General features: G+C 33.8%; 1 protein-coding gene and 1 non-coding gene across 2 annotated transcripts; both read right to left on the bottom strand.

The window, feature by feature from the left end:
- Window positions 1-4,293: 4,293 nt before the first annotated feature.
- On the bottom strand, window positions 4,294-7,726 carry LOC11419533 (disease resistance protein RPM1). Its single transcript, XM_003600185.3, has 2 exons — window positions 4,726-7,726; window positions 4,294-4,567 (listed from the first exon to the last, which is right to left on the bottom strand). The coding sequence occupies exon 1, from the start codon at window positions 7,504-7,506 to the stop codon at window positions 4,750-4,752; it is 2,757 nt and encodes a 918-aa protein (XP_003600233.2). The 5' UTR covers window positions 7,507-7,726; the 3' UTR covers window positions 4,294-4,567; window positions 4,726-4,749.
- Window positions 7,727-17,749: 10,023 nt separating this feature from the next.
- Window positions 17,750-17,856, bottom strand: LOC112420525 (small nucleolar RNA R71). Its single transcript, XR_003010705.1, has one exon. It is a non-coding gene; the product is annotated as a small nucleolar RNA R71 (small nucleolar RNA).
- Between the last annotated feature and the right edge of the window lie 373 nt (window positions 17,857-18,229).

The following is an 18,229-nucleotide window of genomic DNA, read 5'->3' as shown; positions in this document are numbered from 1 at the left end:
TTTGCGAAGTTTCTGTTATGAATAAAGGAATAAGGTAATTGCCTTCTATCTACGAAATGGGAATCCGTAAAGCATGAAGTAACAAGGGAATAAGGCAACTTCTATCATGAAGAAAGGAATAAGGCATGTCTTTTGTACAAGTTAGCAAACAAATAAAACAACAAATAAACATTTCCATAAAGCATGTCTTTTGTATAAAGCACAGTACAGAACGATTATTTCCAAAGAATGTAATGTAAAAAGAAAAAAAATTAAATTAAAACTTCCCAATGCCGTCTGTAGAAAAAATATATTTCTATTTACTTCTTCGTTTCAAAGTTTTTTTATACATACATCCATTCCTCTCAAAATACATGTTTTCATCATTCATTCAACCATTCATTAAATCATTCATTCATTCCTTAATAATTTAGATACACAAAATAAATGAAAATTAACCAAAATGTCATAAAAAACGCAAACACGCAAATGTAAATATATTACATTCATATCCGACAAAATGTCATAAAAAACTAAAAATATATAAAAAAAAAAAGGTCATAAAATAAGAGCCTACTACTCCCGTGGACTCCTACTACCCCTCCGCGGAGCCGGAACCTCCTCCAACACGCGATATTGTTGTCGAATGGTCTCCATAATGCGGGCAACAACAGGATTTGAATAAACGTCAGGAATCCCCTCCATACCGTTGTCAACTACGGCTCTGACATTTTGCATGATCTGGAATGGGTCGAGTGGATGTCTGGCCCACTGCTGCTCAACAATAACCTCCTCGTAGGGAGAGACAAGAATTGTGTGCTCAGGAACGGTCGCATGGGCGATCATAAGAGGATGGGATATACGGGAGAACCATTCCATGTACCCCTTTGGTTGCTTCCACCCCTCGTCCTCCGGGACCGGCTCACCCCTCTCTTGCTGGCTAAGGACATAGACAACAAACTCCATGAAGGACGTAACCACCTCCTGTGGCTCAAGATGCCCAATCGTCGTTGGAGGTCTAAGAAAGGTCTGGACCTAGCCGTACTGCCTCAGAACCCGCTCCGGCAAGTGATGCACCATCCTGGATTTGCCGGCCATGATCCACCCGAAGTACCGGCATACGTCTTGAAAAGGTGTCAGGTTTCGTCGAGTCTCCTACGACCTCCAGATGACATGAACATGCTCCATCGAATCAATCCTGGTTCTGAAGTGTCCAGCATCAGAAAAGCCCCTGGGAGGTTTCCATTTACCCACAAGCGGGTCAGCACGCACGTAATCTTCATTAGGCCTCCTCGGTGCTTTTCGTATGGTTCTTCATATAAAATTAAATTTTTGTGTGTGGTTATAACAAACTTGTTGTGGATTTGAAAAATCAATGGTATTTATTTTTTATTCATAGTAATATAACCTTATAGGTCTTAAAAATATTTAAAATGGTTGGAAGCCTATAACAGATATCGACAGAAAAATAAGTTCTGGAAATCAACGAAAGGAAAGATCTCATAAGCATAACATGTTGCATACAACTAAAATCTTAAATCAACAGCAAAATATCTCGCAACATTATTTTTTATTTTAGGAAATAGAAGTGCCAATATAGGAACAGAAAGATACAATGCCACTGTGGTGGAAGTCGATATGGCGAATCTGATTTTCCATTGCATTGGAAGCCTAGCCCTTACAATTCACAGAAAATTAATATAATTGAAGATTAGAGTATGGAGAATTAAAGGATTGCATCAAAATAGAACATATAATGATTGATAGAATCAAGAAAATTTAAAACACACCAGAACAAAAGTAAAAGAGAAAACAATCGATAATAGTTTTAGGAAATACTTAAAGCTTGTATATTAGAGACCAAGCAGAAAATACATAGAGTATCATTTTACAATAATATTAGTTTCAATGTTTGCTCACATAACACTCAAGGCACATTCTTCAGCCTGCGGAGTCTGTAACTGAATCTTTTTCAGAGAAGGTAGCGCTCCTTTGTCGACAGTAATATCTCTCAATTCAGTGGAGTATTCCAAGGTACAATTCCTTTAGTTTCTAAAACCAACCATCTTGAAAATGAAAATTAAACCTTCATAAGCACAATGCACATAGCAAGGATCAACAAGTATTGCAAACTTTTTAGTGATTGCATTGGATCTTTAGTTAAATGGGAGTTTATCAACCACAACTCAACAAGATTTTGAAGCTTTGGAGTCCACTTTGGCAACTTTTGTAACCTCCCATACAATGTACGTTTTCAAAGCATAGCTGACGCTGAAATCAAATGCAAACCAATGACTTATGGTAGACTCATGATGTATCCCTTCATGTTCTACAATACATTAAAGGATCTTCGAGGAAGGGTTTATTCGATATCCACGTCTTCTAATATAAATCTGTTTGCATTAAAGGATGCTGATTGGAGTTCCTGCGCCGACTCTAGAAGACCAGTTACATGGTATTCAACGTTTATTGCTCCATCATTGATCTCTTAGAAGTCTAGGAAGCAACCAACAGTCTGGCTCCAGTTTTCAGGCTGAAAATCAACGTTTATCGGGGCACTGACATTTACTACATGACAGATTCTACGTTTTATGTACATCTTACAATATCTGAATGCACTCCTTCTGGTCCTGTTCCATTCTATTGTGACAACAACTCCACCATTATTTCCATTGATTGAAATCCATCATTTCATGAGACCACGAAGCACATAGAATTGATTTCCACCTTGTTTGAGAAAAAGTTCAGACTTGAGTCATACTCTATTGTGACACAAGTCATCCATTTCCATTGTCTAAATTCCATCATTTAATGGATATATAGATTCTTCCAGTCAATGCAAAGTTAATTTTGCCATTTTACACTTCAAAATAATAGGGTTAGTTTCCTACTTTTAAAGTTTTGTTGATTATTTGAACGAGTTTGGTTTATATCCCCCTCTGTAAGTTACTTAAGTTCTGTTACTCTATTCTATGGTTCGTAATGGTTGAAGTGTCAACTTAGTTGAGATCTCTATAAAGGAGTTAGAAATCAACATAACATCTGTCTTTTTTATTAAGCTCCTCATGCTACAATAAAGCTGCTACACCATAGTCCTTCAAACATAAGCATTAAACCACTTATTGATACTATAGTTTAAATGTTTTCAAGCAAAACTTTTGTTTCTTTAACTCTTCATCAACAAAATATCCTAAAACTAAACAAATTATTATCATTTCTATTTAACCAGTGACTGAAGAAACTCTTCATTTGAATAATGAGGGTATCAATAGAAAAATAAATAAGGTCTCAGTTTTTGAAAGGGAAAGTTCTCATAACATGTTAAATACATGATACACTACAATTACAACCAACTCAAATATTGAATCCAAAGCAATAAATTAGAGATTTCATACATCATGATTAAAAATGAAAAATATTATTTTCGAATTATCGATGAACACAAGTCCGAAATTGTTTTAGCAAAAGTTACTGTTTGAGAATCTGAATTGTCATTGCACTTGAAGTTGAAGCCCAACATCTACCAAATCACATCACAACAAACTATCACGTTACTCAACTGAACTTTATAGAGAAACTACAAAGCATCTGAAACGCCTAGACATATAAAACTGCAGAGCTGAAAACTTTAACTTCAAGTAATCACATAAAAAACTAGAAGAATGAACATTTTCTTTAGTGGAATTCTATAAATTTTGGATAAGCTTTAAGAATACATGGTTAATCAAATTTGGTCTATACACGAGCCACATCAAATTGATTGTCATGAAACTAAGCTGTACAAATGCATCACTGAAATAATGCAACCAACCAATACCAGTTAATGAATCACTAAATTTTTGCCTCAGCCTACTGTCACTAAATCTAGTCATTTGTAGATAACATGTTAATAGTAATATTGTCCAACACATCTATAGATAAAGCTATAAACACTCCATGATGTTTAATTTGAACTGTTCTATATCTTATGCATCAGAAACATTGGATACACATGCTATTCAGCAAAGCATTCAAAACAACCATGATATCCATAAGCATGCAAAGCGACAGGTGGATCTCTCACATTATATCTTCACATCATGGAGATTATACTATGAAGAGGCAGAGGATGACCAATTTTATCCAAACTGACAGAAAACAAGACAACATCTTGTTTTTCTCTCCCTCGTTTCACATTTATATGTTGCATTTTTATTTTTATTTAACTTTATTATTAGAGGTGTAACACTATGGATAAGTGGTGTGTACTTTTCTTATTACACAAATTACGTAACATATCACTTGTATTACACCAAAACAGAAAAGTAAATGAACTGAAAAATAAGGTCTCACAATTCTTGAAAGCAACAATTACAATTACGATTACATAACACATCATTTTTATTACACCAACATAGAAAGGAAATCAACAGAAAATAAGGTCTCACAATTCTTGAAAGCAACAATTACAATTACAAACAATTTAGATATTTAATACACCGATGTTAAAGAACGATCACACATTTTATTTATTTATTGAGAAACACAAATCCCAAAGTTCATGTGGAGAATCTGAATTGCCATCGCACTTGAAGTTGAAGTCCATCACCTACCAAAGCACAACAAAAGGTTTATAGAAAACTAGCCCTTGGTGGATCCATAATTTGCGATGCTGAGTTAAAATAATAAAGCATGTATTTTGATGAATGAACATCAAAAATTCTCATGCAAATGGAAAACAGTAAATATCTTTATGAAAAAGCTCACCTGGAATATGATAAAGCGTGATTCCTAACTCCTTGACTTTTTAATTTCCATGCCCATATACCTACAAGAAATTGTTACAAGGGGCACATGTTCCATGATCCAATTCCAATCCTCAGTAGAACTGCGCTCCCCAAATTCTTCTTCCACACCCACAATACTGAGTTCTTCAAGATTCTTCAAGTGTTGAATGCCAGTGGGTGTATTCCTCAGATTCATGTGTATAGTAAACTTTTTCAGAGAAGGCATAGATCCTTTGTCAATAATAATTTCTCTCAATTCAATGCAATCACTAACTTCCAGTTCCTTTAGTTTCTGAAACCATCCATCTTGAAAATGCAATTTTAAACCTTCATACTTACCAAGTTCCAAGAACAAGCTCAACAAGTGTTGCAAACTTTTTAGTGAATGCAATGGATCTTTGACTGAATGCGGCCACACCAACCTCAACACAGTAAGATTTTGAAGATCTAACATCCATTCTGGAAACTCCTTTATCTTACCTCTCAGTATAAGTTTTTGAAGCATAGGTGGCGGTGAAATCAAATTCAAACAAATGAAGTTATCATCTGGTATATTATCCACTTTTAGTTTCTCCAAGTGCAGCATTTCATTGATTGAGGAAGATAAAATGCTTTCATATTCCTCTCGAAAATCAAGTAACACCAAATCCTTCATCTGCTTCAGCTTTCCTAACCCTTTAATTACCTCTGCTGCTCCGTCCATATTGAAATAAACAGTACGCAGAGTTTGTAGGGACTTCATCTCTCCAATACCATCCTTTAATTGAATCAAAGACAGTGCATGGCCGATAAGATGTTTTAGCTTTCTAAGCTTGCTTATCTCCTTTGGCAACTCAATAGCACATTGTTGACCGCTTATATCCAAGGTCTCTAGGTTCTGGAGCATGCCAATGGATTTAGGGACTTCTTCACTCGCTATCATGATGCTTAAATACTTCAAGTGGATGAAATTTCCCAAGTTATCAGGAAAATCACCCATAAAATAATCTTCAAGATCAAGAACCTTCAATAACTTGTACTTTGTAGGGATTTCTGTAGTAAAGGACTCGTTATTTCCAAAACAAAATAGTGACCGAACATGATGAGGTTGATCAATACACTCCCAGAAAGCATTGTCAATGGTTGTTATTGATAGGCGCCGAACTATTCCACTTAAGGATATCTGTCCATCATCACTAATATGCTTGCAAAAATTAAAATCCTCATTTTTTTGAAGGATCATATCACGTATTAGATCATGAACACGACAACCTTTAGCTTTGCCATCAATTCTAAGCGAAGATACTTGAACCAGGCTTCTATGGATCAACTCTGTTAGATATCCCTCTGCCACTTCTTCCATTGTTTTTCCCTTTTCCTCCTTCACAAACCCTTCAGCTATCCATTTTCGAGTTACTCTCTTCGATTTAACTTCATAATCCTCTGGATATACTCCAAAATACAACAAACATGACTTGAGATAGTAAGGCAAATCATCATAACTTAAAGCTAAAATTTCTTTTATCCCAATCAGATGTATATCTGTCTTTAGCTCTAAATTTAGATTATCTCTAAAACTCTTCCACTCAGACACTTTTTTCTCTCTTGTAGATAAAAGTCCACCGATGGCAACAATTGCTAGCGGTAAACCATTGCATTTTTTAACAATTTCATTAGCTATACCAATGACCTCTTTTTGAAAACACCCGTCATTGTCAAATTTGAATGCCTTCTTATTGAACAACTCCAAAGACTGTTCAGGAGTTAAAGTTTGCAACTCAAGCACCTCAATGAAAGAAGATTTTTTACAGGACACCGCAACATCCATGTTCCTTGTTGTTATTAATATCTTACTTCCATTTTTACTATCAATTGCAGCAGATTCAACATCATCCCAAAAAAGTTCATTCCAAACATCATCAAATACGACAATGTACTTCGATTCCTGCAAGTAATTTCTCACTTCATTAGTCAATGACTCCCGATTCATTTGAGAAATACCCTCGGGAGATTTCACTCCTTTTTGTTTGCAAATCTTTAGCAACATGTCTCTCAACAATCCTTCAGCATTATATGATTGAGACACTGTAATCCATACACGACAATCAAAGTGTCCAATGATATCCTTGCTGTCAAAAACTTTCTTGGCTAGAGTTGTTTTTCCTTGCCCTCCCATTCCCACCACGAATACCACAGTGCGCTCTTTCCTTCCCTGTACCATCCAATCAATCAATCTTTTTCTTGGCGCTTCAAATCCCACAACCTCAGCTTCCTCGACGTAAAGAGCAGCCTTTCGAGGGTCGTGCCATTTGGTATTCCTGCTTCCTCTAGAATTGCTTGTGCCTTGTTCAAAAGAACGTTGGAAGCCATATTTATCACTTCTTTCCTTGATCCTACGAACAGATGACTTAATGTCTTGAATCTCAGCTGCTATTCGATGGCGACGGGTCATGGTTTTGAGTAAGTGAGTAATCTTATCAAATACAGCTACACATCCAGGATCACGAGGTTGTTGTCCAACATGGATCAAATAATCATCAATGATATCTTCTATGCGAAAAGCTGCTACCCTAAGTTGCTTCACCCATGTTTTGACTCCTTCACTAGTGTTGTCTCCATCAGCTGCAGCTCTTCTATCAGCATCTTTGAGGAAGGCTTGGATGCTTTCAAATTCATCTTTAATATCTTCAAATTCCTTGGGAACACCTTTGAGAAGATTGACTTCTTGTGTTAACAATGGAAGCAGTTGGTCAATAGCAAAAGAAACTGCCATTTCTGCCATATGACTCTAGTTGTGATTATTGTTATTTTGTGAGATGACTACACTATTTGTTATTCCAAGAGATTTGTTAAGCTCAACATCAATTATCAAGTAGTACGAAAAATGGAAGTTGCATGCTAACCATCAAAATTGTCTTACTTAAATTGAAATCTATAAAGCGTGTTTTTTGGATAAGCAACAAAATCTATAAATGTTTTTCGGAGTAATAAGGGATAGAGGAAGTGAGTTAATGCTTGTAAGTTTGGTCCTGTAAATTAATAGTATTTCTGGTGGTAGTTGTAGTGTACCAAACCATAATTATATAAATTATGACTCGTGTTTAATGCCGGTCGGTGTTAATTTTCAACTTCTACGTACATTTGGTGTCAGATTATGGGGCATATCATTGATGTTTCTTAAAATATCAATCAATATGCGGGGGATGGACAATAATAATAGAGTGAAGATTGCTGGCAAACGTTTTTGAACATCTTTGATATTTGTTGTTGTCTTGTCATTTTATGTATGTTTCATTTCTAAAGTGTAGAATTTATATTAATTTAATTTAATAAAAGAGTAAGTATCATAAATAATTTTTAAAAAAGATTGTTCTTAGCACTACTGATAATAAGTGTATTAATCTTAAAAAATAAATAAATAATAAGTGTATTAATGTTTAACAATTTTTTATAATAGTATATAAGTTTTCATGATTAATTATTATATTAGCTTTTTTTATCCATATACGAAGAATCGGAGGGAGTGTCATTTATATAGCTAAGTATACAACTTAGAAATGAATTAGATTGATGGATTTATATGTAATATTACACATGTTAGAGTAATTAAAATAAAATAAAATAAATTATTGAAAACAACAATTATTTATGAAAAAATGCATATTTAATATTAAATATACAAGTTCCAATACAAACTAACTTTTTAAACTTATGAATATGTGCGAATTTGCACATGTTAGGAGTTAAAACAATACTTGTAATTCACTGGGGGTGGAGGTAGTAAAAAGTATATGAGAAATACTCACAAGAGAAACGCTAAATTGGTCAAAAACATAAATAAAAAAGTTTAGACACATGCTCATAAATAGAAAAAAAAAAAAAAAAAAGAGAAATTAATTGCATGAGATGACTAGATTCTTTTTCATTTATTTTCCTTCATTTATGTGAGTGTGTCCAACCCTTATTTATTTGTATTTGTGCGCATCAAAGTCTTGCTCACAATCACTATATCTACTAGTGAAAAGACGGGCGCTCACGTGTCTCTCTTTCCGCTCTTTTTATTGCGTTAACGTTTGAAAATTATGAACGGTGTTTTTTTTAAGAAATTTTGATTTTGATTAAAACTAATCATATAAATGTTTGTTGGTTTCAAGTTATAACAAACAAAAACTAACCATGATTATCTATTTCAATGACATCAACAATATAATAAAAAAAGATAATCTAATATTTTTTAATGACACCAACAACAATCTTTATTATGGAAAAAGTTGTTTAAGGGTATAATTGGGATAATGAAAAAGTAAGTATAAATAAATTTATCTAGTTTGTTACATTTTTTAAATGATAAAGGAAAAAAACGAAACATATATATCCATATCGTGTTTGTTACATTTGTTTTAATATTTAAATATAATCTTATCTATTTGTTACATGTGTTATTTGTATTGAAAATTGAGGGTATTTTTGGAATGAAAAATCCAATCCAAAAGTGCTGAAAGGGGTAGTTTTCTTTATATATAGTATTGATAAAATAATATGGAAATGCAGTTTTTTATGAAGAAGATATGAAAATACTTGACAATCTTTGTCGGTTGTGTCGAGGGGAACAACACAAATGTACAACATAAAAGCGGCTGATAAAAAAGTAACATGACTTTTTGTTTAGTGCTGGTTTTTTGTGAGTTTGATTTGTGATTAACGGAGGTAAAAAAGGGTTAATGGGGACGATTAGTGACATGGATTAGTAATCCATGTGTTATTTTATAATAGGCTAACAGTAAGAACAGTTCATAAAAAACTGTGTGTAAGTTTTCTCCTTAAATTAATTTTTTTTACTTATTTGTTACATGTGTTATTTGTATTTTAAAATTAAGGGTATTTTTGAAAAGAAAAGTCTAACCCAAAAGTGCAGAAAGTGATAGTTTTCTTTATATATAATATAGATATAGTGTATATAATAAAATAATATGGACAAAATAATAAAATAATGTGGAAATACTGTTTTTTGTGGAAGGGATATGAATATACTTAGCAATCTTTGTCGGTTGTATTGAGGGGAACAACACAGATGTGCAAAATAAAAGCGATTGATAAAAAAGTAACATGAGTTAACGTGGACGATTAGTGACATGGATTACTAATCCACGTGTTATTTTATAATTGGCTATTTGTATTTAAAATTAAGGGTATTTTTGAAAAGAAAAGTTCAACCCAAAAGTCTGCTGAAAGGGGTAGTTTTCTTTCTGGGTCTTGTTAACTAGTGTCCCCGAGACACTAGTTAAGGTAACAAAAAAGAAAATATTTGCATTGAAAACATCATTATTTATACTTTTTAAACTTTGACTACACAAGTTCCAAGGTACTTATACGGAGAAAACTTAGGTACAATTCCTTATGTGCTTTTTGTATGGTTCTTAACTAAATTCACTATGATTTCCTCAAATCCATAATTTTCTCAAAGTTTGTAATATCCAACAAAATATGTATTTTTAGTTAAGAACCATACGAAAAGCGAATTGTTCCTAAGTTTTCTCCTAGATTAAATACTTAAAATAGTGCTAACAAATCTTTTTCTAAAATATTACGAGTCCTAATCTTTTTTTAGATGATTTAAAGTTCAATCTTTAACATTATATTTTGCTCACGTTTGTTACTAATCTTTTTTTTTTAGAGGATTTCAAGTTCAATCTTTAATTAAGATTATTTTTTGCTTACGTTTGTTACTAATATTTTTTTTAGAGGATTTAAAGTCCAATCTTTAACAATATTTTTTGCTCACGTTTGTCACTGTTTTTTTTAGAGGATTTCAAATCAAATCTTTAACATTATTTTTTACTCAAGTTTGTTACTAATCATTTTTTAGAGGATTTAATGTTCAATCCTTAACATAATTTTTTGCTCAAGTTTGTTACTAATCTTTTTTTAGATGATTTAAAGTCCAATCTTGAACATATTTTTTGCTCAAGTTTGTTACTAACGTTTGTTACATTTGTTTTAATATTAAAATTAAATTTATTCTTATATATTTATTACATGTGTTATTTGTATTTAAAATTAAAGGTATTTTTGAAAAGAAAAGTCAAACACAAAAGTGCTGAAAGGGATAGTTTTTTTTATATAGAGTATAGATTTGCAAGGACGTTAAAACTTAGGCCCCGTTTGGATAAACAGCTTATATAGATGCTTATAGCATTAGAGCTTATAACATTAGAGCTTACATCATAAACTCTTATACTTGATAAGCTATTTATGTTTGGATATGTACACTAAAAAGTACTTACATAAATTGAAGTGTTTGGATGTGACATTATATAAGCAATTATCGAAATTTTAAATATTTTTAATTTAACAAAAAAATCAAAGAATTGAACCACAATTATCAATATTTTTTTTTTATGAAATTAATCAAGGCGTAAAAAAACAATATTATAATATATTAATGATATATATATATATATATATAGAGGCCCCGTTTGGATTGGCTTATTTTGAGCTTATGTGGGCTTATCTACTCGCATAAGCCTTTTTGAAGGTGTTTGGGTAAATAAATAAAAACAGCTTATCATAGTTTCATAAGCTGCTTATGCCATATTTTAATAAGCCTAAATTTTCAGCTTACCTTCCGGCTTAACAAGGAGCTTATGAATTTATGTAACCTCCTTCGATTCTCTCTGGATCAACTTTTTCAAAACATATATTTTAATTATAATTTTTTTTGAAGGAATATTTTAATTATAATTTTAGTTATCTTTTGCGGTACATGAGTAACAAAATTGCTATATACTTATCTTACTAAAGTAACACACCTAACTAAGATTTTTTTTTTTTTTTTTTTGTTACGTAACAAAATGAAACTGAATAAAAAAAAACAAACTTAACTTATCTTTTTTTTTTTTTTTAACAAACTGTACACTAATATATATATATATATATATATATATATATATATATATATATATATATATATATATATATATATATATATATATATATATATATATATATGATAAGTTTATTTACACCTCTAATGTTAATTTTGTCTTATATGAATATTGATATTTTTTTTAAGGACAAAATTAACATTAGAGGTGTAAATAAACTTCTCCCATCTAAAAGTGCTTCCTCCCATACAAACTAATAAAAATACCCCTAATGTGATTTACGTTAGGCAATCGTTATACCTAACCTAACGTGATTTAAGTCACGTTGATCTTCAACGTGACTTAATCACGATTATTACGCGTCAACGTGACTTGACTCATTTATTTTTAATTATTCAAAGTTAAAAAATAATAAGCAAATTCATTCAAAGTAAAATACGCAAAATTAAACTGAATAACTAATAAAAAGTAAAATACGCAAAATTATGAAATAGTAGAAAAATGGAATTTGAATACTATCCATCAAAATTGTCTTGCTTAAATTGAAATCTATAAAGCGTGTTTTTTGGATAAGCAACAAAATCTATAAATGTTTTTTTGGAGTAATAAGGGATAGAAGAAGTGATTTAATGCCAGTAAGTTTGGTTCTGTAAATTAGCATTCCATCCGTTCATTTTTAAGTGTCTTTTTTGGATAAATTTTTTGTTTTTATTTAACTGTTATTTTCGAAGTTCAATGCAACATTAAATATTACTTTACTAATATTATCTTTACTTATTTATTATGGAAAGAGAAATGTAAGAAGTTTGTGATTAAATGAATAAGATTATTATAGTAAAAGTATGCATTATTTTATCAACTTTTTACATACATTCAATTAATAAAGTATGTAGTTTTTATTATATGTCACATACATCATTAATTGAATGTATCTAAAATGTAGATTTTTGCTTATATTAATGATCGGATGATGTATTGGTTTATGTAAAATGTCTTAAAGTGACACTTAAAAAGGAACAGAGATAGTAATATTTCTGGTGGTAGTTGTAGTGTACCAAACCATAATTATATAAATTATGACTCGTGTTTAATGCCTGTCGGTGTTAATTTTCAACTTTTACGTACATATGGTGTCAGATTATGGGGCATACAATTGATGTTTCTTGAAATATCAATCAATATGTGGAGGATGGGCAGATAATAATAGAGTGAAGATTGCTTCTTCACTCTTGCTTTACTCAAAAAAAAAAAAAAAAAACAATAGTGGGAAGTTTGCTAACTGTTGTGAATCCGGTTTCAAACAAATCTTCACACCAATGAAATAAACAATGATGTGTGGAGCAAGAGATAGTGGTAATCAATGAGAACAAATGGTCTCCAAGCAAACAACAACAAAACAGCCCTAGACTAGTGTATAGCAAAACCACACAAAGAGATACCAAAGCAAAATAAGATAAGCGGTAAAAGGAAGAACAAAACACCGAGAAGATTGTTGACCCAGTTCAGCCAATATGGCCTAATCTGGGGGAGAGAGCAGCTCTCCAATCCAATATGAGAAAGTGTTACAAAAGGTTACAAGAACTCTAGCCTTCAAGCTTTACACATGAACAAACCCTAGATTCTACCCTTTGGTGTTTCCCCACTCTCCTAATATGAACCCTAAAACCCAAGGTGATTACAATGTTTTTCCCAACCCAAGAGACACTCTCAACAAAGACACTCAACCCATTGGTTCCCTACTTTGCTATCCAAGTTCTCTTTCTAAGCTCATACAAGCTCTTTTTTTTTTTTGTTCTTCTTCAAAAAAGCACAAGAACACAATATATACTAGTCTTCCTCTGAAGAAATCGTGCCACGATTTCCCAAATCGTGCCACGATTTCCCAAATCGTGTCACGATTTGCAACGGAACCAAGGTTGACCAGTCCTTATCAGAGATCCTTAACGAGCAAGTTTCTGAATCGTGTCACGATTTCCCAAGATCGTGCCACGATTTGGCGTCCTGCAAACTGGCTCACGGCACCTCGAAATCGTGTCACGATGCCAAAATCGTGTCACGATTTCTCTGTTCTTCCAGACCACAAATTTGAAGCCAATATCAACATTTCTCCACCTTGACTTCTAATTTGGTGGTGATATCAATATAACCATCAACCACCATGCTGTTCTCTCCAAAAGGGAATTACTCTTCGACAAACTTGATCAAGTCCAAGCAATGCTTGAATCTTGATCTAGGCAATGACTTGGTGAACACATCCGCCGGATTCTCCTCCGATGCCACTTTTTCAACCACAATCTCTTTTGATTCAATCATGTCTCTAACAAAGTGCAGGCGAATGTCAATGTGCTTTGTCCTTTCATGATACACTTGATGATTTGCCAAGTGAATGGCACTTTGACTATCACAATGTATCTTCACACATTCTTGAGTAATTCCTAACTCACCAATCATCCCTTTCAACCATATGGCCTCCTTCACACCTTCAACAAGCGCGATGTACTCCGCTTGAGTTGTAGATAATGCCACCACAGATTGTTGATTTGCCTTCCAACTAATAGCCGTGCCATAAAGAGTAAACACAAAACCCGATAAGGATTTTCTAGTGTCCACGTTGCCTGCATAATCCGCATCAACATACCCCTCCAAAGCGTCTTCATCTTGAGCTGCCCTTGTGTACTTCAAACCGCCCTTCAAAGACCCATTCAAATACCTCAATACCCACTTCAAAGCTTGCCAATGCACAATTCCCAGATTTGCCATAAACCGACTCACAATGCTAATCGCATAAGCTAAGTCCGGCCTACTACAAACCATTCCATACATGATGCTTCCAACCCCACTTGCATAGGGAGTACCTTCCATCAATTGCTTTTCATTCTCGGATTGAGGACATTGTTGTATGGACAACTTTGTGTGGTGCCCCAAGGGAGTGCTCACGGTTTTAGAGTTTGACATTCTAAAACGCTCCACCACCTTCTTCAAATAACCAAGTTGAGATAAGAAGAGTTCGCCTTTGTCACGATTCCTCACGATATCAATCCCAAGAACTCTCTTTGCCGGACCAAGATCCTTCATCTCAAATTCACCATTTAACCTCTCCTTGAGCTTCATAATCTCATCCTTGCTAGAGCTCGCCATCAAGATATCATCCACATATAAAAGAAGATAGAGAATAAATTTCTCACTCTTCTTCAACATGTACACACAAGAATCATATCCGCTTCTCACAAAACCGGTCTTTAAAAGAAATTCATCAAACCGACGATACCATTGCCTAGGGCTTTGCTTCAACCCATACAAAGATTTCTTCAAAAGACACACCTTAGACTTGTCCTCCACAAAACCTTCCGGTTGCTCCATGTAGATTGTCTCTTCAAGGTCACCATGTAAGAAAGCGGTCTTCACATCCATTTGTTCCAACTCAAGATTGAATTGATTCACAATAGCCATAAGTATCCTTATGGAACAATGCTTCACCACCGGTGAAAAAATCTCGTTGTAGTCGATCCCCTCCACTTGAGTGAAACCCTTTGCCACAAGTCTTGCTTTGTACCTTGGACCTTCAACACCCGGAATGCCATCCTTTTTCTTGAAGATCCACTTGCATCCAACTACCCTTTGGTGATTAGGTAGCTTCACAAGTTTCCAAGTTTGGTTCCTTTCCAATGAATCCATTTCTTCATTCACCGCCTTCAACCAATACTTGCTCTCTTTGCTCTCAAATGCCTCCTTGAAGTTTCTAGGCTCCGAGTCTTGCACATCTTCCGCCGCATTTAGAGCAAAACACACCAAGTCCGCATAACCGAATCTCTTAGGAGCCGTAATGGTCCTTCTTTCTCTATCTTTTGCCAATAGATACTCAGGATCCACTACCGGTTGAGTTCCACTTGTATCCGATGTCGAAGCTTCATCTTCTACATCTTCTTCTTCTTAATTTGGAAGCTCCACCTCAAACTGAGTTTTCTCCACCATAGTTTCCGGTACTTGAGTCTCTAGGTCTTTACACTTCATCCCCATACGGGTCTCATCAAAGGTAACATCCCTACTTATCAAGACTCTTGATCCTCCACTAGATTCCAATTTCCACAACTTGTACCCCTTCACACCTTCCGGATAACCAATGAAGACACATTTCAAAGCTCTAGGCTCAAGCTTGTCTTGCTTGATATGCGCATATGCCAAAGCTCCGAAAACCTTCAAAGAGGAGTAATCTGCCGGTTTCCCACTCCATACCTCTGATGAGTCATTTATATACTATTTTAATATGCTTTTTAGTTTAGTTTTATTTAGATTTTATATAATTTTATATTAGTATTATTTCCTTTTTAGGATAGTTTACTTTAAATTGCAATTTATTATATTTCAAGAAAGAATAATGGATGGATTGAATCTTGGAGCAAAAGAAAGGGATTTGTAGCCGATTAGACACGAAAATATGAAGATTGAGAGACAAAATACGTCTCCCACAAGTCAGAAGCCTGGCACGGCCCGTGCTAGCCTTGGCACGGCCGTGCCACCCTCCAGAACACCTTTTGCTGCTTTTGCTTGGATTCTGAGCTATTCTATTTTAGCGCGCAATCTCTCGTGGAATATTCTTAGAATATACTTGCTTAGATTTTAAGTCAAATGTGTGTTATAAATAGAGTAGCTAGTCATCACAATTATTCATCTTTTCTTGGAATACAATATGTGACAATTGTCTTTCTAATAAAAGTTCATTTTACTTTATTGTTATTTACTTTTATGCTTTCTCTCTTCTTCCCCTTGTCTACGATGAACATTAGTGAGTAGACTTCTCTTGTCTTGGGATTGTTGGATAAGTCTAATGACATAATCCTAATCAAACCAAGCTTTAAACCTTAATCTTATGTAACCCTAATTCCTTATCTAAATTCACCGCTTTAACATGGATCAACCATTATCAAACTGTGGAAACGAAAGTGGAGGGTTTGATAATTGTTTATCCATCATCTCAAATATCAATTCATAAAACGAAATTGGAGCTTTGATATTCGAACAAGTGAATTTAGACAAGGATTCCAAAGTCAGCGAAATAGGCTTTGCAATCTTTGAGACATATAGTTTCGATCTTTAAGGGAACTAATAACAATCAAGTCAGTAAAGTAGGCTTGGTTGTTAGAGGAACCAAAATCTAATAGTAATCAAGTCAGCGAAATAGGCTTGGTTGCTAGAGGAACAAAAGAGAAACTGTCTTGAGAAATTAGGTCTAACATAAAGTTATAAGTTTAATAGTTTGGTTTCAGAAGGACTTGTCGTTAGGATGAACCAATAACCCCAAGGCTTTTATCTTTTATTTTATTATTTACTTTCAATTAAAAATCCAAAACTTTCTACCTTATAAAACGTTAGTCTAATCATTATCTAAAGTTAATTGAATTCATAACTCCCTGTCGGAACGATACTCTATTTTACTACTTCGGTAAGACCGTGCACTTGCGGTTTTATCCCATCAAGTTTTTGGCACCGCTGCCGGGGAGTTATTGTAATTTGATTAACTTTTTAATAGTGGTTAGTCTAAAAAAAAAAAAATATAATATAATATAATATAATATTATATATACATATATTTATAAAATATTTTATTTCCTTTTTCTTACCTTTTTATTTTTTTATTTTTTTATATTTATAATATATTTTATTTCCTTATCTTATTTTATTTTTATTTTATATCTCTCCCTCCCGTTCTCCTTATTTTTTATTTTCTATCTTTAACCGTTTTGATTTCAGGCATGGCTCAAAGACAATAATAACGACATGGATGAGAAACGTGCTCTCAAAGAGTATGCAATTACATCTTCAGATGAGCCGTACGATGCTATTGTGTACCCAACGGTTGAGGGTAGTAAATTTGAAATAAAGCCTGCACTTATTTACCTAGTGCAGCAAAATCAATTTTTCGGATCACCCACTGAGGATCCGAATCTTCATGTTTCAAAATTTTTAAAACTCAGTGGAACTTTGAAGGCAAACCAAGAGGCCGTAAGGCTGCACCTCTTTCCTTTTTCCTTAAGGGATAGAGCTAGTGCTTGGTTTCATTCATTGACTATTGGTTCTATCACTTCATGGGACCAAATGAGGCGAGCTTTCCTTGCCCAATTCTTTCCCCTTTCTCAAACCGCTCAATTCAGGGCGTGGCTTTTTCAATACACTCAAAAAGATGGTGAATCTCTTTACGATGCGTGGGAGCGTTTCAAAGAAATGCTTAGGCTTTGCCCCCATCATGGTTTAGAGAAGTGGCTTATTATCCACACCTTTTATAATGGTCTTTCGTATACCACAAAAATCTATGTTGATGCAGCTGCAGGTGGAGCTTTGATGAATAAAACTTACACAGCAGCATATGATTTGATCGAGGCCATGGCACAAAACCACTATCAGTGGACAAGTGAGAGAGTCATCACTGCTTCTTCACCCTCTAAAAAAGAGGTAGGTATGTACAAAATTTCCTCCCTTGATCATCTAACTGCTAAGGTTGACACACTGACAAAAAAATTTGATACAATGAATACTAGTGTTGTCACACCTGCTCCTGTATCACCTCCTTGTGAAGTTTGTGGTGTATTTGGCCATATTGGCATTGATTGCCAACTAGGTAGTGTT

This window comes from Medicago truncatula, chromosome 3 (assembly GCF_003473485.1).
Source record: "Medicago truncatula cultivar Jemalong A17 chromosome 3, MtrunA17r5.0-ANR, whole genome shotgun sequence".
Taxonomy (NCBI): domain Eukaryota; kingdom Viridiplantae; phylum Streptophyta; class Magnoliopsida; order Fabales; family Fabaceae; genus Medicago; species Medicago truncatula.
This window is presented reverse-complemented; position numbering and strand designations above follow the sequence as displayed.

Coding starts and splice junctions, on each gene's coding strand:
- LOC11419533 (XM_003600185.3), bottom strand. CDS start 7,506: ATGGCAGAAATGGCAGTTTCTTTTGCTATTGACCAACTGCTTCCATTG.